Source organism: Chelonia mydas, chromosome 9, assembly GCF_015237465.2.
Source record: "Chelonia mydas isolate rCheMyd1 chromosome 9, rCheMyd1.pri.v2, whole genome shotgun sequence".
NCBI classification, from domain to species: Eukaryota; Metazoa; Chordata; order Testudines; family Cheloniidae; genus Chelonia; species Chelonia mydas.
In genome coordinates this window covers 41,592,232-41,618,958 of record NC_057855.1, presented here as the reverse complement: position 1 = coordinate 41,618,958, position 26,727 = coordinate 41,592,232, and the positions used below count along the sequence as shown (strand labels likewise).

General features: G+C 42.6%; 1 protein-coding gene across 1 annotated transcript in view; it reads right to left on the bottom strand.

The window, feature by feature from the left end:
* Nucleotides 1-5,739: 5,739 nt before the first annotated feature.
* The window catches only part of LOC102938917 (vesicle-associated membrane protein 2), a 91,498-nt gene continuing 70,510 nt past the window's right edge, over nucleotides 5,740-26,727 (bottom strand). The window contains exons 2-5 of the mRNA XM_037909662.2: nucleotides 18,895-19,018; nucleotides 14,521-14,679; nucleotides 12,629-12,680; nucleotides 5,740-10,061 (exon numbers count right to left, since the gene is read on the bottom strand). Of these exons, the coding sequence (XP_037765590.1) occupies nucleotides 10,045-10,061; nucleotides 12,629-12,680; nucleotides 14,521-14,679; nucleotides 18,895-19,018 (352 nt within the window). The 3' untranslated portion in view covers nucleotides 5,740-10,044. The remainder of the gene's footprint in view (nucleotides 10,062-12,628; nucleotides 12,681-14,520; nucleotides 14,680-18,894; nucleotides 19,019-26,727) is intronic.

The following is a 26,727-nucleotide window of genomic DNA, read 5'->3' as shown; positions in this document are numbered from 1 at the left end:
TCTATATACATTTGATCATAAATGAAAAGCATCAAATAATACTATTTAGCTGGCCATAAAGTTTGCTTTCTTGATGAACACTGCATTAAACCTGGGTAGTTTTGTATACACTATGCCAAATAGAACAGACACTAATTCTAAAGGGAAAAAAAAAAAGGGAGTTTATTATAAATTCATTGTTATCAACCTAAGCAAGGGTTGGGGACAGCTTGCAGCACAGCCCCTCTACATCTGCTATTTCTTATTTGGAAAGTGATTTTTATGACCATAAAGGCTAAAGACTTAGTGTATTGTTAAACAAAAACTTAGATTCTACGGAATTTATTGCTTTCTCTTGGGAAATCTTTTTGCCACAGATAAGAGGATTGTTCAAGTCACAGGTTAAATGACAGGTGTTAGGGTCTATCCTTTCAGTAAGGCAAAATTCTTAAGATAATTTTCTAGACAAAATATTCCTGTGTGGGTGTGGTTCATTTTGAAAATCAATTGGTGGCATCACAGGAATTGTCACCCCAAAATATGAGTCAGATTTTTATTATGCAAATTTGTGCTGATTTCTCAGGCACTTCCATATTTTCTTTGTTATTTTTAATCCTCTTATTTATTGGGGAAGGGTGGGGGGAGGAAGAGAACTCATACAAGAACATGTCAGGCTTATCATATCTGTCTTACTACAGCAATATGTTTTTCACAAACACATAGGGTTTTGAAACTAAATATTTGGATTTTTTTTATGCCTACCAAGCTCTTTCATAACAGACCTTTGGTTTAAAAAAAACAACAGCTAAATGTAAACTCACTATGCTTATCCCTCTACCTTGAACCCTGAATTTCCCTAGAACACCATACAAGTTTGTACTTAATTATTTGAAATATCATAGTGTCTCCCTGTACACTTGGCAGGACCATCTTAATAACAACCTACAGCTAAACCCTCAGACCAAGCCAACAATACAGTGACAAATGAAAAAAACTGCTGTATCCTTTCAGATCAATACTATAATTAATAGCCAAAGCACCGGAAGCAATGATATGCTGTGAATCTGTAAATTCCTGGGTCCATTAAATCCAAGATATCCTATTGATCATAGACAGAAGATTACATCAGGTGTTGTTACTGGTTTCTCTTTTAGAAAAACATGCAATTTATTGGCTGACAAAACTAACTTCAGAAGATGGATTAAAATATTACAGGCTCTTAACTCTTTCAAGTTCTTTTCACCACACATGTTAGAAAACAAGGGATCATATATGCATGTTGGGGGTATTAATTAATTCTAGGCACTTTTTTTCCACTCTCCTCCATCAGCATCCCCTCCCCCAACTTTGGTCTATGGATTGATCGAGGTAAATTGGCATAAACTAGCAATGGAAAAAAGTGTAGAAGGTGGAGCAGAAACCATTGTTTAACCTACTGGTTAAAAAAATAATTCTTCTATAACTAAAACAGATTCCTGTTCCTGGCAGACTAAGGTTTTGTAAACTTTTTGAGGCAGAGACTTTTCATATGTGTTTGTATAGCACCGACCACAATGGAGCCCTGATCTTCATTGGGGCCTTAGGGCATTGCTGGAATTCAAACAGCACATGCATGGCTTCGCTTTCTAGACACAAAATGGGTAGCTTTTAAAAAAAAAAGACAATTATCACACTGCAATATTTCACTTTACTGCAATATGTCTTATTCCCTATGCTTTAAATGGCAAATGCTGAGGAGGTAAATTCATCTCCTATTTGCACTAATGGCTGTTTTAAATGGTGCTCACTATATTATACACCAAACCATTTTATGTGACTCAGACTTAAATCATGTAGCAAGAACCGTGTATTTATGTAGGTGAGGTGCACTGATGTATAGTCAGCTACAAAATCATTCAATAACCTTCAGTATTTTTTAATTCTACTTGCTTTATTTTACTCATGTCATTGACGTTCACAGCTCGTCCTAGTTTAGTACCTTGCCCTTATTGTGCTATCATTACTGTGTCATCATTGTGCGGTTTACTCCCTCTTCTGTCAATGTTGATGATTGGTCTGCTATTTGAGGCACTAAAAGGCCAATTAAAATGACCATGTAACAATTCAAGATGTGTTGAATGGTTTAAAAAAAGTGGCTGGATAACCATCAGTCCACAGGGAGCATCATGCCTGTTCCATTTTTCCCTGTCAAATAAAGGTGCAGGACCATATTCTGCCCTTTATCCAACTCCTAGGACCAATAAGAAACCAGTTTGAAGACTTGAAGGCATTATGGGTGGAGTTTTCTAAAGGGTTCTGCGTGGGCCCAACCCTGCATTCACTGAAGTGAATGGTGAAAAACCCATTCAGGGAACTCCTTTGCAATGGGAGTGAAGCTAGGCCAACGCACTCTTGCAAATCTGCCCCTACACAATATGCTCCAAAAGCAGAAATTTGAACGACCTTTGTTGCCTTTTGAAGAAGATGGGGAACGAAGAGTATTTGGGTGAGGGTGGCCAGATAGCAAGTGTGAAAAATTGGGACAAGGTGGGGGGTAATAGGGTTCTATGTGGGGATAATAGGGTCCTCGATAAGACAAAGCCCCTAAAAACAGGACATGTTGTTATCCTAATGGAGAGCGTGGGTAGCAGGGAAGCAGGAAAATGGGGTAAAAGCTAAAGGGTGAGCAGACTTCTTCATAATTATTTTTAATATCCTCTGAAGTGTTTTTCCTTTGAAGGCCTCATTACTCGGTTACACTTATTGAACCTACAAAGGCTTCATTATTTTACTTGAGAATCATGAATTAGCCATGAGAATGTTTTCATGTTTTAAAAGAGTGCAGCATTTGGCTTTGTTGCTTTTGCAAGCAAGTGCATGTGATAAAGTCATGACAGAATGAGGTTACTGCAGAAGTGACTCATTGTTGAATAACCAAGTGTCTACTCCAGCAAAACTGCATGTAACTAGACTGCCACCGTTTTTTTTAGGTTTTCCATTTTATTGTAAGATGTAGCTTTTCAACGTTAACACAACAGAAAAAAAAAATAAGCTCCTTAGGAGGCTTAGATCTGTGTATGTTTAAGGTAGGGAGTCCACAGGTTCACAGCTGAGAAAGAAAGCCACTAAGTGCCCCAGCGAAGAACTGCTTTCATGAATTATAGACAGGAAATTAGTTGTAGAAAGAACCTTTCTTGAAATGGAACGGGAAGTGTTTCTGGGAAAGGCAATTTGGAGGAAAGAATGATTTCTGAGTGTTGTTGGTTTGTTCCTTTACAAATTCTAGTGCAGTGCCTATGTAGGGAACAGTCTTTGAAGAATACTGGCAATTATTTTTCTGTACAGAGCTAGTTAAACTATTGGATTTTAAATTGAATACAGTTAGGGTTGCACTGTGCCCAGTTCTGTGTGGTGACAAAGGGAGGGAAAGTACAAGGAGCTTCCACTTCCTCTGTATGGCCTGAGCCAATGGCTACTAAACTCAGTGGGAATTTTTCCACTGACTTCAATGGGCATTGGATTAAAGCCCTATACCCCTGTACAGGTGATAGGAGAAATGGCTGTGCACAAGGACATGTGGAATCACAGGCTTAATATTGGATAGAGCCAGTGTGCCTAGCAACTGGTAAGATAGAGCTCCTAATGCAGAGGGTGGACCTAGATTCTCAAAGAGGGGAGTAAGGGAGAGGGTGGGGCTTTACGCACACACCTCTCTCATTGATTAGAAGCACTAGGTTAGCACGTGGGTGGAACAGAGGCCAATTCACCCTGTAAAACGGTGAAGAAGGGGCCACTGAAGCCAATATTTCCAAAGAGTTCCTGGAGCCTTTCTGCCTGCCATAGCAGATATACTTCTGGGAAAGATCACCATTTCATAGCCCCTACTTACCTGTCACCCAAATAAGGACAGCGGCTTAACACCACAATCTTGCCCTAAAATGATGGCACTGAAAAAAGAAATTGCAATTTGAGCTCAATACAAATTCTATCATGCAAGTGACGGCACATCTTGAGGACAGAGCTGGACTGCTGATAGGTTTGTGGGAATTCCCCTGGCTGTCAAGCTAGACATGTACTGGACTTTAATTTTTATATTTCTTTCCTACTGTAATTATTACAGTGTTGTTCACTCATTGTAGGTATTTTAATCACTCATTCCAGACCTCGGTTGAAAAAAAGAAAAAAAGTGCCAAGAGCTCTGCATGCTTAGAAAAGACCTCATCAGCCTTGAACTGCTATAGGATTAACGTTATACAAGATCCCAAGGAATTAAAAATGCTGGCTTTAAAAATGATTAAACAGTGTCTTTAAATAGGTCTTAGTCCTGTGGGGCCAGGGCTATAGTTAGGATCTTTACAAGATTTTTTTTAATTATGCCACTTACAATGTGTTGAAAGTACCCTTGCCTAATATTATTAAGTGAAGACACCGATGTTACAGCAACATATTTAGATAGACAAGTGAGGAAGTGCAAAGATTTGGGTTCCCAGTGCAATGTTAAGTCACTCACATTTTACACACCATATATTATATTTTAGTGCCAAAATAATGCAAGGTGAGCTGTGTTAGAAGGGGAGAAAGTGAAATGTCCAAGCAGGGATCCTTGGAAATATTATGTCTGTGCAGAACAGGAGCAAATACTACCACTGGGGTAATAACTGGAACAGCCTCAATGGCACCCCCTGTAACAGCTGTGGAATAGGGACAGAGCTGCTGTAACAGGTGCATGGTAGTAAGGGAAGGGTCCCTGGATACACCCCTCTCCAGCCATCCTCCCTTTGGTGTGGTGTACCCTGCTAACAGTGCCAGTTGCTCTTCCGTGTTGTGTATGTGTAATCCAATGGTCAGGGTCAGCATGTGTTACAAGTCCCCCGCTGCCTGACCCCCAGAAGATGAGGGTTTGGTACAATGGTCGGATACAGAGCCTGACTCTTTAGCTCAAACTGTACAGACTCATACTTTCAGAACTCAGAGTAGCAGCCGTGTTGGTCTGTATCCGTAAAAAGAAAAGGAGGACTTGTGGCACCTTAGAGACTAACCAATTTATTTGAGCATAAGCTTTCGTGAGCTACAGCTCACTTCATCGGATGCATTCAGAACTGGAGGTCACCAGTTCAATCCCCGAGGCGGTGGCCCTCACAAACAGCCAAATTATGGCTGCCTCCTATGTGGAATTGCTGGGGTGTGGTTGTGGGAGAAGCTCCCCATGAATCCTTTTACCAGCCCCACCCATGCACATATGTGCTAGAGCAGGGGTTCTCAAACTGGAGGTTGTGAGGTTATTACACGGGGGGTCGAGAGCTGTCAGCCTCCATCCCAAACCCCGCTTTGCCTCCAGCATTTATAATGGTGTTAAATATATTTAAAAAGTGTTTTTAATTTATAAGGGAGGGGGGGTGACACTCAGAGGCTTACTATGTGAAAGGGGTCACCAGTACAAAACTTTGAGAACCACTGTGCTAGAGCAATCATAACTGGGCCCTTTACACTCTAACCAGCAATAATTCATCCTTGCTCATACATAACACTTATTGGACGTTCACATAGGCAGCTGTAGTTCTGGGTTGACTTATATGTTAAATTTAAATTTCCTTTTTTTTAAAGACATGGTGAGTAGAAAAAATAAATAAATCATGGCTCCAACACTAATGAGATGTGCAACTGTGATTTGGTGGGTGCGGTGGGTTTTCTGTTTTATAGCTCCATAGGTTGTAACCTGCACCATGCTACAGCTACAGGGTTCCACAATGCAGAAGAATACAGCATTGCACAATTCTATGTTACCACTGACTGAGCAACTTCACCCTCCCCCCCCCCCCCCAATTTGGAAGCCATTCAGCAGTTCCTTTCTGTAAGCTGTGAAGATGAGCTGGGCAGGGAAGGAGGTACTTGCTCACTCATCCAGGTCATGGAATAGAAACATTACTGTGTGACTTATCTTACCAATCACAACTAGCCAGTACAGCACAAATAGCAAGGGTCAAATAGTCACAAGTGACTTATTCATGATGAATCCATAGAGTTAAAAACATTCATTTAATATATTTAATTACCAAAGGTGAGGACATTTTTAACTGTTTGCAGGCATTTTGCAAGACACAAGAAGAGACATTTTGTGGATAAACTGTTCACTGTGAATTATTTGCTGAGGGCTTCTCCATGTGAGGAAACTGATCGGCATAGTTATTCCAGAGTATCTGCCCAGGGGTTCACTCTAATCCAAAATAAAAAATGACTTTATTCCAGAATAATTACTCCACTTTCAAAGCTAAGTAATTATTTTGGAATAAATCACTTTTCTTCTGGAACAGATGGTCTACCTGGGGGGCGTTATTCCAGAATAGCTCATTTATACGTGAATAGCTATAGATGTCATTCCAAAATAGCTAAATTGGTTAATTTCTCCCCTTGTAGATAAGCTCTGAGCTCTAGCAAGTAATGTATCTCCTAAGAGATGTAGCCTAAGTAATGGATACTGTAATGTATCTCCTAAGTAGTATACATTACAGTACACTACTTAGGAGATACAGGGCACCTCCACACAAGGCCCAAAGGAGAGCAAGTGCACATTCTGCAATCCTGGAAATACATGTCAGTCAGGATTTTCTAGTTGGATCTTGCAATGTGCCTGAGCTACCCAGCTCCCCTTCTCCACCCTCCCCTAAAGTTCCTACTTTGGTTCTGTCCCTAGCTGGGATTTGTTAACCTTTAGATCTACAGCTTTCCCTAGAGTAGTGGTTCTCAACCTTTCCAGGCTACAATACCCCTTTCAGGAGGCTGATTTGTCTTGCATACCCCAAGTTTCACCTCACTTAAAAACTACTTGCTTACAGATTCAGACATAAAAATTCAGAAGTGTCACTGCCACACTATTACTGGAAAATTGTTACCTTCTCATTTTTACCATATAATTATAAAATATATCGATTGGGATATAAATATTGTACTTACATTTCAGAGTGACACATGAGTCTGTTTTTCACTTGTGAAGCCAAAGCTCGAGGCCCGCTGCCCATAATTTAGCTTTGCAAGGCCCCCTGTGGCAAGGGGCTCTGGGCAGTTGCCCTGCTTGCTATCCCCAAACGCCAGCTCTGTGTACGTTTCTGTGATTTTATTTATTGCCTGCATCCCATCCATGACTTTTAATAAAAATACTCATACCAAAATCATAGCCTTATATAGAGAGCAGTATAAACAAGTCATTGTGCATATGAAATTTTAGATTGTACTGACATCACAAGTGCTTTTAATATAGCCTGCTGTAAAACTAGGCAAATATCTAGATGAACTGATGTACCCCAGGGAAGACCTCTGCATTCTCCAGGGTATGAGTACCCCTAATTGAGAACCTAGAGAGGCTAATTCTGCTCTCCTTACTCACAGTGAGCAGTAAGTTAGGCCTGTGTATTCAGGATGGGGGGTTGCCCCTATTTAGTTACCTTCAGTGTAGATGTTCTGCACCAGTGCAAGCCATGTGTTGCACCAAGGCAGTGTGGCCGCATTAGCGGTTTTCGCTCGTATAGCTACATAGACATAATTACACTAGTGCAAATTTCCCTCCTCTATACAAGCTTTTAGCAGTCTCATGGAAATAAATCAGTTTACATAGGGAGTAATGTACTACTAAATGTTAGAGTGGCAGTTATTTTTTTACAAGAGCCAGACAATTGTTTTGCTGGTTAAAAAAAGTTTTCAAGTTGGACTGCTTAGCCTTTTTCTGCAAGTCCCCTATCCTGCAGGCTGCCAAGTCAATGGGAATGGCACTCAGCACCTCACAAGATCAGGCCCTTAATTACTTTAGAGTAAACAAACGTTCTATCCCTAGTCAATGAGCTTTTGGAGTTTGTGCATTTATTCCCTCACAAGATTGAAGTAAGCAGGACATATCATTATGCCCAGTAATACATTAGTAGCTTTCAAAATGACATTTCCATTTCATTAAGGCTGTGGGGATCTGCTATTTCTTTGTCATATGGAACATGTAAAAATAAAGCAATAAATAGACAGCAAAAAATAAAGTAACTAGAGCCTTTCAACTAGCCATTGCTTATTTTCTCTTCAGAATTCTGCTTAAGCACAATTTGTATGTACGTCCATTACAATGTCACGTTAGTGTATATATACTGATTGGCTTAACTGTCTGTTTTGGGTTTTCTCTAACACCATATTTAATGATGGTTTACAATGAGAATATTTACAGGTGTATCGATACATTTACAAATTTTGTCTATGGCAGCCAAAGATAAAAACCAAAAACCAAATACTTCTTCTGGTATTTATGCCAACAGTTACCCTTTCAAAATCCTGCGGAAAAGTTATCAATTATCACTCTACGTGGATCCTGTCAGGATCATTAGGCTCCAAATTTGACACATCTTTATTTGTATTTGTTACATTTGTTTGAAAACAAAAACCAATATCATTCTCTCTGGATAGTAATCCCTCCTTCTTCTAAACAAATTATTCAGTGCTTAAAAAATCCTAATACAAAGCCAGAAGCTCACTGCTTGTGAGCAACCCTATAACAACAGACCAGTGTGTGTGTGTGTGTGTGTGTGGACAATGGGAAAAAATTTGAAATGAAAATCTATTTCAGTTTCAAACTTCCATAAGCAACAAGGGCCATTGTAAACAGAATATAAACAGGTTTCAGAGTAGCAGCCGTGTTAGTCTGTATTCGCAAAAAGAAAAGGAGGACTTGTGGCCTTAGAGACTAACACATTTTTTTTTAGCATAAGCTTTCGTGAGCTACAGCTCATGCATCCGATGAAGTGAGCTGTAGCTCATGAAAGCTTATGCTCAAATAAATTTGTTAGTCTCTAAGGTACCACAAGTCCTCCTTTTTTTTTTTTTTTTGAGAATACAAACAGTGAGTTTTAAAAAAGTATAAAAAATATCTCAACAGAGCCCTTTTAAAAAGGGGATGCTGTCAGTTTAAGACTGTATAGATTGCCTTACTTGTGTTACTAATAACAGTGCCTCAGATAGCAGTTCTGTGACATTTTCATTCCATGGACCACTTTATAAAAGAACTGTTCTTTCATGGGTCCTCCCTGCCACAATTCACACCCACAATCTCCCATTGATTGATTTTCAAATGGTTCATTTGGTGAGATTCCATGAAAAAAGGCACCCCAATCCTGCAAATTGATGCATATGGGCATATCCCTGTAACTGTGCAGAGCCCCCTGACTTCAGTAAGATTACTCATGTGCTTAAAGTTAAACATGGGCATAAGTGTTTGCAGAACTGGGGTTCAAGTGCCATACATTAACCATAAATCTGAGGGCTGCCATCTTGGCTTATTAACAATCTAAGGTTTTTTTTGGTTATTTATGATTGTTTTCTTGTCAGTGTCATTCTTGCTTCTCATCCAGTTCTCCTTCTGGTTCTCATACACTACCATGCTGCCACAGGGTTTGTATAGGAAACAACCAAATGGAAAGTTTAAATCCAGGAAAGCATTCCTGTAGTTGTACAAAACCTAGACCAAATAGTTTCAAACCTGGGTGCCTAAAATTAGGCTCCAGAGTCCATATTTAGACACCTAAATACAAATAATTTGACATTCAGATTCATTAAACATCTGCAGCTCCCATTGACTAAAACAGAATTAGCAGGTGCTCTAGATGAATCAGGCCACATTTATTTGTGTGTTTAGATATGGATTTTGAAGCCTAATTTAGGCCGTCAAGTTTGACGATTTTGGCCCTACTATTTAATAAAAATCTTAATTTTGGGCCTAAACTACATGACAGTGTCCTTTTAAAGTAAAGGACTTTCCCTATAACTGTTCTCTTATGATTCTGAAAAGTGTAGGATGCTTTTCATATATTACAGTTTCTGAAGGTCATTGTGGATGCATTTTAAGACACAATGATAAGACAATACATGGAATTACTTGGCAGTATTTAGCTGGTACAGTTTCATGTGGAAACAGTATAATACCAAACACACTACACTGAATGCTTACGGATTATAACAGGCAAAATTCCCCAAGACACCAGGAATTAAAAAGCAGAGTTCAATAAGAGAATATCAGAAAAGATGAACCAAGCCATGCCAAGCCTTCCCCTCGTTGCCTTTTCAAGTGCAGAAATAAACTAGGAAGGAAAGAAGGAAAAAGAAAACAACAGATGTTATCATATAGTTAATATTGGACTTCAGTCAGAGAGCATATCCAGTCAGAAAACAGGCAAGCACATTAGCACAACCCTGCCTAAGGAGCACACTGTGGTGTTATTACAATAACAACTTGTATTTTGGTATCGCAGTGTCTGGGAATGGGCAGCTCTGGAAAGGGTGGTGGTCTGAGCTGCAGGATAAATGTGCTGGGTTAATCATCGAAGGTATGATCCTGTCCTCATACAAATCAAGGGCAGAACTCCAACTGATTTCAATCATAGCCTGATAAAGCTCTCACTACACAGCAACATTTAGCCCAGTGAAATGGATGTGACTGCACCAGACACTGTGTTTTAAGCACCAGAGAAGACACTTAGGTCCCTATTCAGGACAGCACTTAAGAACACACTTAACTTTAAGTCAGTGCTTAAATCCCATGGACTTCAATGGGATTTAAGTAGATGCTTAAAGTGCTGTGCTGAAAGGGATGCTGTCTTGAATCAGGGCCTAATTTCTCTGCCTCTCAGTACTCAATCTGTGAAATGGGAATAATATTTTCCTTTCTCCCACCCCTCATCTGATTTGTCTATTTAGATCAGTGGTTCTCAACTCTGCTCCACCGCTTGTTCAGGGAAAGCCCCTGGTGTGCTGGGTCGGTTTGTTTACCTGCTGTGTCCACAGGTTTGGCCGATCACGGCTCCCACTGGCCGCGGTTCACTGCTCGAGGCCAATGGGGGCTGCAGAAAGCAGCATAGGCTGAGGGATGTGCTGGCAGCCCTTCTTGCAGCCCCCATTGGTCTGGAGCAGTGAACCACGGCCAGTGGGAGCCGCAATCGGCCGAACCTGCGGACGCGGCAGGTAAACAAACCAGCCCAGCCTGCCAGGGGCTTTCCCTGAACAAACGGTGGACCAGAGTTGAGAACCACTGATTTAGATTGTTATCTCTTTGGGGCTTGGACTGTCTCTCACTATGTGTATGTACAGTGCCTAGCACAGTGGGGTCCTAAAGTAAGTTGGGACTTCTAAGCGGTACCAGAATGGAAACAACAACAACCTGGAGTGCAAAGAAGTATTTATGAAAAAATGTATGACCCTGAGCCTTAAAGCACTGATTCTCTCAAGTATTCCACTAGGCCTAACAATTATATAAACAACCTCAAATCATAGCCTATGTCTACACTACAAGCTAGGGGTGTGATTCTCATGCTCACGTACATATACTTGTGTTAGCTCTCGCTGAGCTAGCGTGAGTATAAATAGCAATGTAGTTGAGGTTGCAGAGGCAGGGCTTAAGTGTGTCGAGTACAAACCCACTGAAACCAGTGGGCACATACATGGCATGGCTAAGCCTCCACTACCTGTGCTACCATTTCCATTCTTGTAGCTTCAGAATTACGAAACGCAAAATCATTCTGGGTCACATTGGTGCCAGCTTTTATATAACTCACACGTTACATCATGCACCTAACTCATGTTTACTGATCATTTGTAAGTATAACAGAAGCAAACATACACAGACTGAAGGTGAAGTAGGTAATCTGAGAAGAAGGTATTAGTACATGCCTATAACACAATTTGCTGTTAAATCTCTTTTAGATTACTAGCAGTATTGTCTGACTGAACAAACCCCCAGTTTTAATATCTAATGCCATATTAAAGTTACATAAAAGAAACAACTTCATTCATAACAGCTGTTGCTAACACATAGAGTTATATATATATATATAATAACAGGACTCTGTGTTCAGATTTCATACACAGATAGAGACATTAGGGTTAATATAAATTAATATATTATATTAAATATATATATTAAAAAAGAAAAGACTTTGCAATCCTTCCTTTCTGATACTAATGTCTCTATCTATGTATGAAATCTGAACACAGAGTCCTGTTATTATGATATCCCTGCTTTGCCGCCTATACGATTGTGACCCATTGTTCATATTCTATTTCCAGGTATATATAGATATGCAGAATTCAAGACACTCCTTGTGTCACTGAGAACTCAAGGCAGCTTTGGGCCAGGTTTTAGATATCTAAAGATGCAGATAGTCACCTCATGAGATTTTCAAAAGCACCTACATGCTTAACTACTATTGACTGGCACTTTTGAAAAATCACATTAAGCACCCCTACATAACTTAAAATTTGGCCTGCTGTCCAGATTCTATAACAGTGAGCTAATTTACACGACTGAGTCTTCTCCCACTAAAGTAAATAGGATTTGTGTCATGGATTTTAATGAGAGTAGGACTGAAGCTCTTTGAGATTGCATAAAAGTTTACCTAATCCTGAAATGGTGATATTTAAACTGGGAGAAACTATGTAGTATAACAGAGTGGGTGCCATTAAAACTTGGATGTTTCCAACCCACAGTCAATTAATGTTCAGTGAAATTCATAGTATATTTCCTTATAACAGCAGGACACTTGAAGGGAATATTCAGAGTCAGACTATCTTCCTAAATGTTTTATTTCCTTCGCATGAGGACATTGGAAATCACAGAGCTGTTTATATTGTACATAAAAAATGAATTACTTACTTATAATTACAATAAGAATGACTGCACATACTACACCAAGGATGATCATCATCTATAAAGAGAGTTAAAGAAAGAAAAATGAGGTCTTTGCATTGTAAAAGGTCGCTCCTGGTTTTATCTTTAGGTGGGCTGTTCACTCTGTCCCAGTGTTCTTAATCATTGCACAGACACCCTGTAATCAATTTTTATAGGTCCCTAATGTAGCATTTCCTAGAACCGAGACAATCTGAGAGAGAGCATCTGTTAAGATACCGTCGAACACGTTTGAAGCTGTGTTCGCTGGCTGTGTTGTAGCCTAAGTTATAACGTGGCCAGCTAATATGGCTTCAGATGTATTCACCAGGATCTCAACAGGGCTTTTAATCATGGTAAGATAATCTGATTAGCTAACGTGATTGAAAAGCACACACTTTGTGAGAGTCAAGATGGGCCCTAATGTGTGACAGGAAGGAAGAGCCAACAATTGGTACTGGCCACTTCTCCTCTCCTTCTACTCCTCCTCTGGCTCCTGAAGTCTGGAAGCTTTCTTCACTTTACTTTCTTTTCAGGGGAAGCAGGGAGGACCTGGGGGGTCAGGATAGGGGGTCAGGATCCAGCCCTGGAGACAGCTGGTCTTACTTGAGAAGGAGGTGAATTGCCAGTAGCACCACAGGTTTCTAGGGGAGACAGAAATGAAACCAGGCAACTGGGTTGGGATTTGCACTGGGGAGGCATATGGATGGGTGTTTGGCATGGGGACAGGGAGAAGGAGGGTTGAGGCAGGGGGCTGGAAATGATGATACTGGAGTGGAGGAGTAGGTGGTTTCAGGATGGGAAGGAAGAGGGGTCTTCCTTGTTCCAGGGAGAGGATGAGTCTGTTGAGGGGTAGGGGCAAGATTTTGGTGAATTCAGTCTTTGCTTAGCCTTAATCTGGCCCTTCTGAAGAGATTCTCTTCTTCCTTCATTTCCCATGGTGGCCTGAGGAGGCTCTGGGTCGTCGTCGTCTTCTACCTCCAGAAGCTTACCTCCATGAAGGAGAAAGAGGTTCATCAACACCCACAAGGAGAAAAAGGCTTTTCCACCCCACTCTTCATATATGCTATGCTGATACTGGCTTTGTGCATGTTTTCAAGTGTATTTTTATTATGTTGGGGCTGAGGTTTTTGCATGTGTATCAATTTCTTCAGTTTTCGTGTCACATGTTCTCACACTTAGATTTTTAAAATAAAAATTTTTCCCCAAAGAAACAGTTGGGTTTGAATTATGTGAGATGAGGGTGGGGTGGGAACTTCTTGCAAAAAAAAAATCTAAAAACTTTTATGATACCCCCAACTTTTACAAAACATTCTAGAGAGTCTGTGAAATCCAAAAGTTGGCTGGAGTTTACATAGTAACTATTGAACTTAACAAGAGCTTTGAAAGGGATATAATTGCTCAAGCTTCAGTATAGAAGTGAACTTCTAATTATTTGGGGGAAATTAGAAAGAAACTTCCCCTTGGGAAAGCTAATTCCATAGCTGCCTATTGCAGGGTTTCTTGTGCCTTCTTCCAAAGCTGCCAGTGCTCGCCAGTTTCAGAGGCAGGATACTGGGCTAGATGGATCACTGGATTGATTCTGTGTTGTAATTCCTACGTTCGCTCATTCTTGTCTCCAGAAATTGGCTGAAGCCTCATAATTATGATTCAAATTTCAGATAGCACAAAGATAGTGTAGGTAAAGTCTTTCTCTATTCAAAGTCACTATAGCTTACAAAGACTATCCTACTGGTTTAAAGAGTAACATATCTTACTTTTCAGCATTAAGAAAAAGGGTCATTTAAAGCCAACGTACTGTTACAAGGGCTCATTAAAGCAAAGTGAAAGTAAACAATTAACATTTAACAGATTTAACAAGAGATACCTATCCTCTTTACCTTGCAGTTTTTCCACCAGTATTTTCTCTTCAATTTAGCTGCACTAGTTTCAAACTGTGAGGCACCAGCTTGTAATGCATCTGCCCGGTTGTCAAGCTCTGAAAGCTTTTGGTCTCTTTCTAGAACCTTGTCTACATTCACTCGCATGATGTCCACCACCTGAAAAGATAACCCTCAGTTAGCAGACTCCATACATGGGAAGGCTGTATTCATAGGACTGAAATCTCATGGCAAATGGGAAGGGTCCCTTTGCTATCAAGGTAAAAATTATGGCTTGCTATTATATAGACAATTCCTCTATAACAGAGCTACTCAAACTTATCCTAGGAGCCCTAGGTAGATAGTAAGGTGCACATAATCATGCTGAGCTCAAGTGTCCTTAAGACTATAAAATACTAAGACATTAAAATGTACTCTAGTTATTTCCATGAAGTTTTTTGAGGAACATGCATGCACTGGTGCTTTAACCCAGTTAGCAAAGCAGCTATTGTTACAGGAAACTGGCTGACATACCTATCACGGGGCAGGCACCAACACATTTGCATTACATGGTAGCTCATAGTGCTGGTTAGGAACACAAGCCCAAAAGTATTTTCACTGCTGATGACTTAACAACATAGTTGCCCTATCATAACTATAGAAGTAGGCTTGATAAGAGTTTCTAATAGGAGCTACCACAACCTCCTTCGCAGACAAGGTGATCTTCCTTCTTCAGATTGTAGTCTGAAATCCTGTTTGGTATTGCAGGTAGGGAGAACATGTGGGATAGAAAAACTCTAGTCTTTGTTAATTTCACCATGGAGACCAGTATGGGCCTGATGCCCAAAAGAGCATAGATTGGAAAAGACACACAGTAGGTACTGGGAAAGGCATAGTAATTCAGTTATTTTATACATATTGAAATATATTTACATTGATTGGGCATTTTTAGCCAATTAATGCTTAAAAATAGAAATCCTGATCCAACTTCATCAACGTCTTACATAGGCACAGTTTCTGTTTAAGTCAATAAAGTTGTGCCCACGTATGGCAGCAGTAAATGTGAGACTGGCCTGCAATTCCTTATAAATTATTAATACTGCAGACGATGTCAATTGTACTTAATCTAATTCAATCTGTTCAGAATAATAATAATTAGCAGTAAAAATCAAGAGTCAAACACACACTTTGGACACAGTAAAAACAGTGAAACCCTACATGCTGGCTTAGTTATAAGATGCATCTTGTATTTATGTACAAGAGAAAACAAAAGATAGTGGGTCCCATCCTGCTCTCATTGAAGTCAAACGCAAAACTCCCATTATCTTCCAGTGGGAGCAGAATTAGGTTCTCAGTATGAAATCCTGGCCTCACTGAAGTCAGTGTGAGATTTCACGTCTACTCGCAAGTAAAGTTTTGTTCCTGTCCTTGTGAAATGAAATGGCACTATAGTAAAACCATAGCTTCTCTGCTGGATTTCCATAGTGCAAGTATTTGGTGCCACCTAAAGGACGGTCTCAGAGTAGCAGCCGTGTTAGTCTGTATCCGCAAAAAGAAAAGGAGGACTTGTGCCACCTTAGAGACTAACAAATTTATTTGAGCATAAGCTTTTGTGAGCTACAGCTCACTTCATCGGATGCTTTACCACAAGACACATTGAAACAAAAACATTTCCTAGGAAAAGACTGCAGTAAGAGGGCAAGATAAAAGTAAAGCATGATGAGTCAGATCCTCAGCTGTGGAAATCAACACAGTTCCATTAAATTCAAGGGATCTGGCTTGATACATATATCCTATCTTGAAAATCCCAGTAGAGTTTTGCCTCCTTGATTCTAGTCAGCCTGTGATTTAACAGTTGGCTGAGCTCCCCCACCACATAAAACGTGAGTTCTGCCTGCTCCCTTAAATGTCTTCTCTGGACTACCAACCTACAGCAACTTCTATCCCAAGTCTGAACTAGCCATGGAAGTGAATCTGGACATTTCAAGTGTGCCCTGGGATTGATGGTCACCTGCTGTCCACTTACCAGACTCACCAGGTAGTGACTTCCCTGACAATTAGCCTGATTCTCTCTCTCCATTCAAACTCCTCTTCACTACGAAGCTGACTCCAGTAGGCCTGAGTTAAACATATCAGAACTAAAGTGTGTCTCAGGCCACAAAGTTCAGAACCAGGTCTTCAGAATTTTGGAGAGTTCTAGGCTTTTGGTTTGGCCAGTCTATTATTGGAAGCCATTTCCATTCTCCTGCTTGAAGAACCCCATTCATGCGTTTGAAGTAGCTCCTTTTAAGCAATAAACTAATCATATTTCACTTCCCAAGTAGGGTCATTTGCTTTGATTCTGAGCAATGTAAATGCTCACAGCACCCTTATGATGCAGTCTATTTAGGTAGAGAAGTTTATTTTATTATTCTAACTGAGGCAGGGTTCTACCAAAGGCTGGGACACAGTGGTCCTGATTCTCTTCTCACTTTCCACAGTGAGAATGAGAAGTCACTCCATTAAGGTAAATATAATTACACTGTTGTAAAACCAGTAGGAGAGAAGAATTGAGCCTAGGCTTTTCTGTAGCTGGACGCTATTCTGATCTGCCCCAAATATCAGCAAAGGAGCATCCAGGACATGAAGCCGAAGAAGGTTCTAAAGGAGGAAAACTCTGTCTAAAATATAACATTAATTGTATGTATAATGAGAAGCTCAGGTTGGATGATTTCTGTAAACGTCTTTCCTATACTTGTGAGGTGCATTTGGGGACAATCCCAACACCAGTTGAATGGATATTTTTTGGTGTTTGTACATCTGAATTGGCATTAAGGATCCACAGAGAGCAAGATAGAGTTCTCTACAACTAGTTGTTCCTAACTATGTGGTGTTCGGTTAGGTAATGGAGCATGGCCTAGGAAGTCTTCTACGTACTGTACTTAATACACACATCTAAAGTCTGCACTACATAACTGGCAAGTCAGCAGCTTATCCATGATCAAACCCCAAGATTAGCTCGATGGGTTGCACCCAGGATTAGCTTCACTAGTTCAGTGAATATGGTGGTAAATGAATGTTGGCATGATGAGTGTGACTGAGTGAGAATTTTCTGTAATATTTTGTATGAATCATGGGAAAAGGTTATTTACCCTTGGGCAGCTATGACAAAGGTGTCAATGGCACCTAGGTGTCTTGAGTTTGGCCCATATCATTTGGGAATCCATGAAGACAATGGCAAAGCCAAACTTTGGGACATTTGCTACCTAGCAACTAATGACCATGGATGGTCCACTCCCACTTCCCCCCTCCCTCCTCTGTAGGAAGCCAGCTGTGTTTAACCAATTGGAGAACAAAGGACTGAAGAGGGGCCAGGTAGGATTGGCCTGGTTAACTTGAACAAGAGGGTACAGACTCAGAGCAGAAGCCAGTGGGGACATACCACTTTAAGGAGAATGGTCCACTCTGATTAGCCCAGAGCCACTTTCTTTTCTCTATGCTAACCAAGGGCTTTCTATGCTGGGTTCCTGTTGACTAATAAACCTTTCTGTTTTGACAACACTGCATGAAGGTCACTGAAGATGCTGTCGGAGATGCACTGCTCCCTAAGATTTACAAGTGTCTCTCAGGAGTCCGCCTCAGTGGGACTCGCTGAAAGGGGATTCATGGTGGGAAGCAGGACTGCTGAAGGCCCAGAGGTCGAGGCTACGGAGGTAGTGAAGCCATGTGACTTACTCTTAACGAACAGTGAGGCCCGTAGGAGGTCTGGCTCACTGAAGGAGTCCTCCCAGAGGCTGTTCCAAAGTGAGGGGTCATAGCACTGATCCTGTGGATCCATAACGAGGAGTAAGATTGTTAAGGGGAATTATCCCAATGAAGAGGGAATCCATGCTGGAACTAGGTCTCATACGGAACTATCATTCAAAAAGTAGCTGGCGACTTCTTGGAGCTGTTGCTCTGTGGACTTGCTCAACTGTTTGTCTTTGCCTGAATTTCATTTTTAATAGTAACCAAATAAATTAAATAAAGCCCTTATTGCTAACTACAGCCTGACCCTGGAAACCAATCCAGGCTTTCAGACACAGGTTCCTTCCCATAAGGAATAGCTTGCAGGGGCAGGGCCTATGTCTTTATAATCCCAGAAAGGATTTATATTTATATTGGCTATTTGCAAACAATGACAGAGCTAACATCTAAGTCATACTTGTTTTGTGAGCAGAGTTGTTAGGGGTATAAAGATTATGAATGAGCTCTTCTGCAATCTGCCTATTAAAAACCTTATCTCACATAAATCTCATTCCATAGACCCCCTGACTTCAATTGAATAAAGGCGACAGGATCTTTAACTGGGCAAACAGTCATTTAATCATCTTAAAAAATAAAATCTCATCAGTGCCCCTGTTGTGTGCAGCTCACCTCATCGACCTGAGCTTGTGTCTGTTGCAGTCTTCTATTACTGGTCACATTGGTGGGGGGTGGAGGCCCTCCTGCCCCGGAAATTGTGGAACCTCCGGCACCTTGGGTGGGAACTGGGGCTGACCTAACCAGAAGCAAAGAAAATAATTGAACATGCATTGAATTTCATTCATTCGCACCTTCACTTTGCTACCAGTCCAAGATGTGTATACGCAGAGATAAAAAGCAGAGTTTTCTAGCCTTCCATTGATTGTCAGTTAGTGCAGGTGTCCAAAGTTAGGCACTTAACTCTGTACTTAGGCACCAGGTGCCTGACTTTGGGGGACCAAGTTTGAAAATTGTGCCCTTCCGGGTTAGTTCTGATATTCCCCTCATTTTCCCCATTAAACATTCTGATTCAGGCATATCTACTGGAGTAAACAGGAATCCTGTGTGTCTTGGATAGGCCCTTCGATTAGCTATCAATCATCTTTCTTCCCTGGCTGAGCAGTGGAAGTCAGGGAGGAGGAAATACTGCTCAGAGTATCCATGGAACAATGCATAATGGGCATCTTACCAAGCACTCCAGTTAGCTTCTGTGCAATTCATTTCCATGTTTTCATTAGCTATAGTGTGCCCTGCTTGCAATGCAAGATACAGTCTAGCAAAGATCCTCTGAGGGGTTAGGCAGAAACACTAAAATTTTAGAAAACTCTCCCCTGGCAACGAGGCTAAGTCCATTTGTTTGTCAACTGCAGAACTAGGCATCAAACAAACCACAGCAACAGTTCTGAACATGTGCTCCAGCAAGCATGTGTAGGTAGGGCCTAACTTCCTTACAATGGCTTAAAAAAAAGACTTGAAGCTGGTCTCTAAGGGCATGTCTACATTACAAAATTAGGTCGATTTTATAGAAGCTGATCTTTAGTAACCGATTTTATACAGGCCATGTTAGTCTGTATTCGCAAAAAGAAAAGGAGTACTTGTGGCAGCTTAGAGACTAACAAATTTATTTGAGCATGAGCTTTCGAGCCGATGAAGTGAGCTGTAGCTCACGAAAGCTTATGCTCAAACAAATTGGTTAGTCTCTAAGGTGCCACAAGTACTCCTTTTCTTTTTGCGATTTTATACAGTCAATTGTGCATGTACCCACTAAGTGCATTAAGTCGGTGGAGTGCGTCCTCAATACCATGGCTAGCAATGAGTCACAGAATGGTGTACTGTGGGTAGCTATCCCACAGTCCCCGCTGCCCACTGGAATTTTGGGTTAAGCTCCCTATGCCTGATGGGGCAAAAACACTGTCACGGGTGGTTTTGAGTACGTCATCAGTCTTCCCTCCCTCCCTCCCTGAAATCAATGGCAAACAGTCGTTTCACACCTTTTTTCCTGGGTTACCCATGCAGATGCCATAGCATGGCAAGCATGGAGCCTGATCAGCTGCGCACTGCTTTTGTGAGCGTTGTAAACACCTCAGCCATTATCCTGCAGTATGTGCAGAGCCTGGCTAGGAGCCGCCAGCACAAGGATGATTGTGAGGAGGACATGGACACAGACGTTCCTGAAAGCATGGGATGTGGCAACTGGGATATCATGTTGGCATTGGGGCAGGTTGATACAGTGGAACGCCAATTCTGGGCCCGGCAAACAAGCACAAACTGGTGGAACGGCATAGTGTTGCAGGTATGGGATGATTCCTAGTGGCTGCAAAACTTTTGCATGCATAAGGCCACTTTCCTGGAACTTTGTGAGTTGCTTTCCCCCACCCTGAAGCACAGGAATACCAAGATGAGACCTGCCCTAAGAGTTGAGAAACGAGTGGCAATAGCCCTGTGAAAGCTTGCAATGCCTGACTGCTATCGGTCAGTGGGGAATCAATTCGGAATGGGCAAATCTACCGTGGGGGCTGCTGTGATCCAAGTAGCCAAGGCAATCAATACCTTTCTACAAACAAGGGTAGTGACTCTGGGAAATGTGTAGGTCACAGTGGATGGCTTTGTTGCAATGGGGTTCCCTAATTGTGGTGGGGCAATAGATGGAACGCATATTCCTATCTTGGCACTGGACTACCTTGCCAGACAGTACATAAACCGCAAGGGGTACTTCTCAATGGTGCTGCAAGCACTGGTGGATCACAAGGGCATCACTGACATCAAAGTGGGATGGTTGGGAAAGGTGCATGACACTCGCATCTTTTGGAACTCCGGGCTGTTCGAAAAGCTGGAAGAAGGGACTTTCTTCCCAGACCAGAAAATTACCACTGGGGATGTTGAAATGCCAATAATTATCCTTGGGGACCCAGCCTACCTCTTGCTCCCATGGCTCATGAAGCCGTACACAGGCAGCCTGGACAACAGTAAGGAGCAGTTCAACTATAGGCTGAGCAAGTGCAGAATGGTGGTAGAACGTGCCTTTGGACATTTAAAAGGGTGCTGGCGTGGTTTGCTGAGTAGGTTAGACCTCAGCACAACTTATATTCCCATTGTTATTGCTCCTTGCTATGTGCTCCATAATATCTGAGAGAGTAAGTGGGAGGTTGAGGCAAATCGCCTGGCAGCCAATTATGAACAGCCAGACACCAGGGCAATTAGAAAAGCACAGCTAGGCGTGCTGCACATCAGAGAGGCTTTGAAAAACAGTTTCATGACCGACCAGGCTACGGTGTGACAGTTCTGTGTGTTTGTCCTTGACGCAAAGCCACCCCCTTTGGTGAATGTACTTCCTTGTAAGCCAATCCCACTCCCCCCCGCCCCGCCCTTCGACCACAGCTGGCAAAAGAAGTAAAGTCCCAATTGTTTTGAATCCATCCATTCATTCATTCTTTATTTATTTAAAAAAAATTGAGATCACTGACAATGCTGATTAGTAAAAGGTAGCCCGGGTGGGGTGGGGGAGGAGGGAAGGACAAGGCCACATTGCTTATTGTAGCCACACTACAAATCAAAGCTGTTGGAATGACAGCCTTCTGTTGCTTGGGCCATCCACTGAAGTTGAGTGGCTGGGTGCCTGGAGCCTCCTGCCCCGCGTTCTTGGGCTTCTGGGTGAGGCGGGTATGGAACTTGGGGAGGAGGGCAGGCCGTTACACAATGGATGCAGTGGGGCGCTGTACTCTAGTTGCCTTTCCTGGAGCTCTACCAGACACCTCATCATGTCTGTTTGCTCCCCCATTAGCCTCAGCATCTCCTCCTGCATGTTCTGATCACACTCACTGTATGCTTTCCTGGCCTCTGCCACTGAATGCCTCCATGCATTCAGCTGTGCCCTATCAGTGCGGGAGGACTGCATGAACTCTGAAAACATGTCATCGCAAGTGCGTTTTTTTTGCCTTCTAATCTGCGATAACCTCAGGGACGGAGTTGATACAGGGAGCACAGAAACATTTGCAGCTGCAAGGGGGAACAAAGGGAGAGTAGAATTTAAGAAGATACATTTCTGTGAACAAAAGGGAGACCGTTTCACAGTGAATTAAGCAATTCACAGCAGACAGCACATGTGTTTTAGGTACAAGGTCACATTTTGCCTTTTATATTGAGCACCTGCCGGTATGGTGACACATCACACACGGCTGGGCAACAGAATTCGGTTTCCAGGCAGCCATGGTAAGCCAAAGGGTTTGCGGGATTGGCTCTTCCGCATTCATAATATGTGGGAATAGTTTCAAACTGCAGCACCCGCCTTTCCCATAGCAACCAATGCCGGTTGGTTTTGCCATTTAAAAGGAGGACCTGTGGTTGCCATTTAAAAGGAGGGGCTGCAGGTTTTGGGGTGGATGTGCAGCACACCCCTCCTCGCCCCTGCGTGGCTATTCTCCGGGATGATCCTTTTTAGCCAAGCGCAAACAGCCGATCATGACCGGGGTCTAATGTGCCGGGGATCACCAAACAGAGGGGATTACTGTCCCCTTACAAAAATTCCCCTATTTCAACCAGGTGACCATGAATGATATCACTCTCCTGAGGCTAACACAGAGAGATATAGACTGAATGTTGCTTGAATGCGACCAAAACCCAGGACCATTCACTGCCATGCTTTGTGCTGCAGTGAATCCAGACTACTTGCTACTGGCTTGGCGTGGTAAAGTGTCCTACCATGGAGGACGAAATAAGGCAGCCCTTCCCAGAAACCTTCTGCAAAGGCTTTCAGAGTACCTCCAGGAGAGCTTCATGGGGATGTCCCTTGCGGATTCCCACTCCATCCCTAGACACGTTAACAGACTTTTCCAGTAGCTGTACTGGCCGCGAATGCATCTCAATTGTTCAGGGCAAATCAAACATTAAACACAATTGCTTTTAACCCCTGTAATGTAGTTACAAATGTGCACTCACCAGAGGTGACTTCTCCGCCTTCAGGATCTGGGAACAATACGCCTTGGGAAGGTATTGGCTCCAGGGTGATGAAAAGGTCCTGGCTGCCGGGGAGAACAGATTCTCCACTTGCCTGCTGCGCATTCTCCTCCTCCTCCTCCTCTTCCTCATCCACAGAATCCTCCTCTGTGTTGCGTGAGGCTTCCTCCTTGCAGGTGGAAGTGGTGGGGTAGTGGTAGGGTTCCCCCCCTAGAATGCCATGCAGCTGATCATAGAAGCGGCATTTATGGGCCTCTGACCCAGAGTGACCATTTGCCTCCTTTGTCTTTTGGTAGGCTTGCCTGAGCTCCTTAATTTTCATGTGGCACTGCTGTGTGTCCCTGGTGTAGTCTCGGTCCACCGTGCCCTGTGCGATTTTGGCATATATATCAGTATTTCTTCTGCTGGATTGGAGTTCTGCCTGCAGAGATTCTTCTCCCCATACAGCAATCAAATCCAGTGTCTCCAGTTCGCTCCATGCTGGAGCTCGCTTGCGATTCTGGGACTGCATGGTCACCTCTTCTGCTGAGCTCGCCACGCTGACCAAACAGGAAATGAAATTCAAAAGTTCCCGGGGCTTTTCCTGTGTACCTGGCTAGTGCATCGGAGTTGAAAGTGCTTTCCAGAGCAGTCACATTGGAGCACTCTGGGATAGCTCCCAGAGGCCAATACCATCGATTTGCACAGAGCTGCATCTGCACTACCCCAAATTCGACCCAGGAAAGTCGGTTTTAGCTCTACTTCCCTCGTCGGGGAGGAGTACAGCAGTCAATATTAAGAGCCCTTTAGGTTGGTGGAACGGGGTTGGTTGTGTAGCCGCATTGCTTATAAAATCAACCTAAAGTGGCTAAATTCGACCTATCCTTGTAGCGTAGACCAGACCTAAACCACCTTGCAGTGGTGGCACAACCAGATGAACTGAAACAGTAGATTCAACTCCTTATAAAACGGATGGATTTGCCATATAAAGAGCAAAACGTGGGCACGCCTAGTTCTGTAAATCTGGCCCCAGGGCGCATAAATCCTCAATCCAGGCAATCTGATTGCAATCAGTGCACTGGGGAGGGCAGTGATTCAGACTCTTATAAGTATTAGCTGTGTATAAAGTGAGAGAAAATACATGACATGCTAGGTCTCCCTTGGCTGTTTTGGTTCTCTTTCCTCCCATCCTCTCCACTTCTTTTCCTTCAATGTTTTCATGGGCTGTGTGCCCTAAGCCCCGTTTTCTAACAGTGATTTAGAATAGTCCCTCCCTTCTCTTGCTCTGTGTTACCTTCTCTTAATTTCTGAGCTTCCCCATCCCTGTCTCCTTCCTGCCTCTTTACTACCAACCACCCATGATCCCACTCTCCGGGCACATCCTCATCTGTCATTAGTCACTCCCCATCCTGCCTCACCCACTTCAGATGCTCCCCACCAGCAACCCTTACTCTCATTCTTCACTCTCTGCTCATCATTCTCATTCTGACTACCCCCACCATCCAGTTCTCTTCCACTGTTATACTTTGCTTCACTATCAGCCCCTTCCGGGGCCTTAAGGTAGCTAGGCAATGTCAAGCCATAGACCTTCGTTTCTCCTTTTCTTTCAGGTTGGGAGGATTTTGCCCTGCAGCTAGGCCTATTTACTTAGGTTACAGCCCAGCTCAGCAGTGTGGCCAATCACCAGCAGACAGAGCTTTGGGGGCAGGGAGCAGTTTCAGAGCTCATTCCCTCCTCCAGCCACTGATCTAAATTAGTTGATGGAGTGAGCAGGAAGAGAGCTGATGTGCTCACTCAGCATGGCTCCTCCCCATATCTTTGAGCTGCTGAGGGGAGATGCGGTTGAGAACCTGGCCCCTCTACTCAGTGCTGTGAATGTATAACCACCCTCGTGAATCAGAGCGAGGTTGAGAGTGAGCGAAGCAAGGAGAGCCATCAAAAAAGAGGACAAATAACAGCAGAGGGAGAAAGGGATGGGAGGAAATTTAGGCTGAGGATAGTTTATGGCAAGGGGGAGGATCTCTGAGGGACACTGTAGTACTTAACCCGCCCATCCTGGACAGTATCCAATAGGGTGACCAGATGTCCTATTTTATAGGGACTGTCCCGATATTCAGGACTTTTTCTCATATAGGTGCCTATTACCTCCCACCCCATGTCCCAGTTTTTCACACTTTCTGTCTGGTCACCCTAGTATCAAACACCAACTGCCGCCCCAGAGCAACAGACCTGGCTTAAATCGTTTGCCCAAGAGCACAGATTACAAAATGTGGCAGAGCTAGAAATAGAACCCATATATCCCACCTTACAGACAAAACCACCGTGGTCATCCTCAAAATTGCTTTTAAAAAACATTTCCTTAAGATGATCTGACAGATCCAATCTGTCCTGGTGATTGAACTTCAGCAGGCAAATCATCCCACTCGCCTGACAGCTCCTAATGATTTCAAGCAGCCATTCCCCAAGCCCACACATCAAACCTATGACTCTCTACCTTTTCTGAAGGTTCCCCATCAATTCCTCCTGCAAGGGAAATAAAACCTTCCTATAACTGCCAAGGAAATCCCTGAACATTTGAATTGGAACCACCACCACCCCCCCCACATAAATTCCACTCCTAGACTCTTAATGCCTCCCCCACAACGACAGCCTGAGGGAGCACAGTGTCTCTCTGAATCACTCCTTTCTACCAGGGCTTGATTAATGTTACTGGAATTACTTCCCTATCAGAAAACTGCCACAACACCTTGTATTTAATAGAGATGTGTTGATTCCTCAAATGCACCCTCAGTATTGATTTGTCATTTGGTCAAGTCCAAGAGCCCCTCAGAAAGATCATTGTTCACTTACTGAGATTAATGCTGCATATTACACTTCTTTTATTCTGATAAATCATTTATCAAGCTTTGATTGAAAGGAAAGGGCTTGAGTCATATGATAAATAGCACATCCTTGTAAAATTCCCATCAGTTGCCATGAACACAAAAGGCCAGATTGTGAACTCATTTCACCAGCCTCAAATCATAGCAACTCCAATAAAATCAGTGGGGGTACTCTGAATTTACACTGGTATAACGAAGATCAGAATCTGGACCATAATGTTCAACTGATTCAAACAACACACACTGTATGGATAGCATTTTGGGAGGATGTTCTGGGATCCTGCAGTTGAAATTGTAAAATATCATCATGGCTCTGGAGGAAATGACCCTTTTCCCATCAACCCAACTAGGCAATTTATGTGGAAAAATTGTGTGATACCCATTTGCTAGTTTAAAAACACAACAACGCAGTCATCCCCTTGCTATATTTTGTAAAATCTCTGAGGCTACAGAATGCTTATACACGGAAAGAGGTAGTATTTAAACCAGCCACCTGCTTTGGCTAATAAGGGTAACCTATAAAGGAGACATAATCTTCCAGGACAAGCTGGGTAGGGTTGCTACCCGCACCCCACACTGCACCCAGTCTCAATTTCTGACCATGCTTCTGCATTCCAATCTTTGTAGGACCCCAAAATGAAAGCACCCAAGT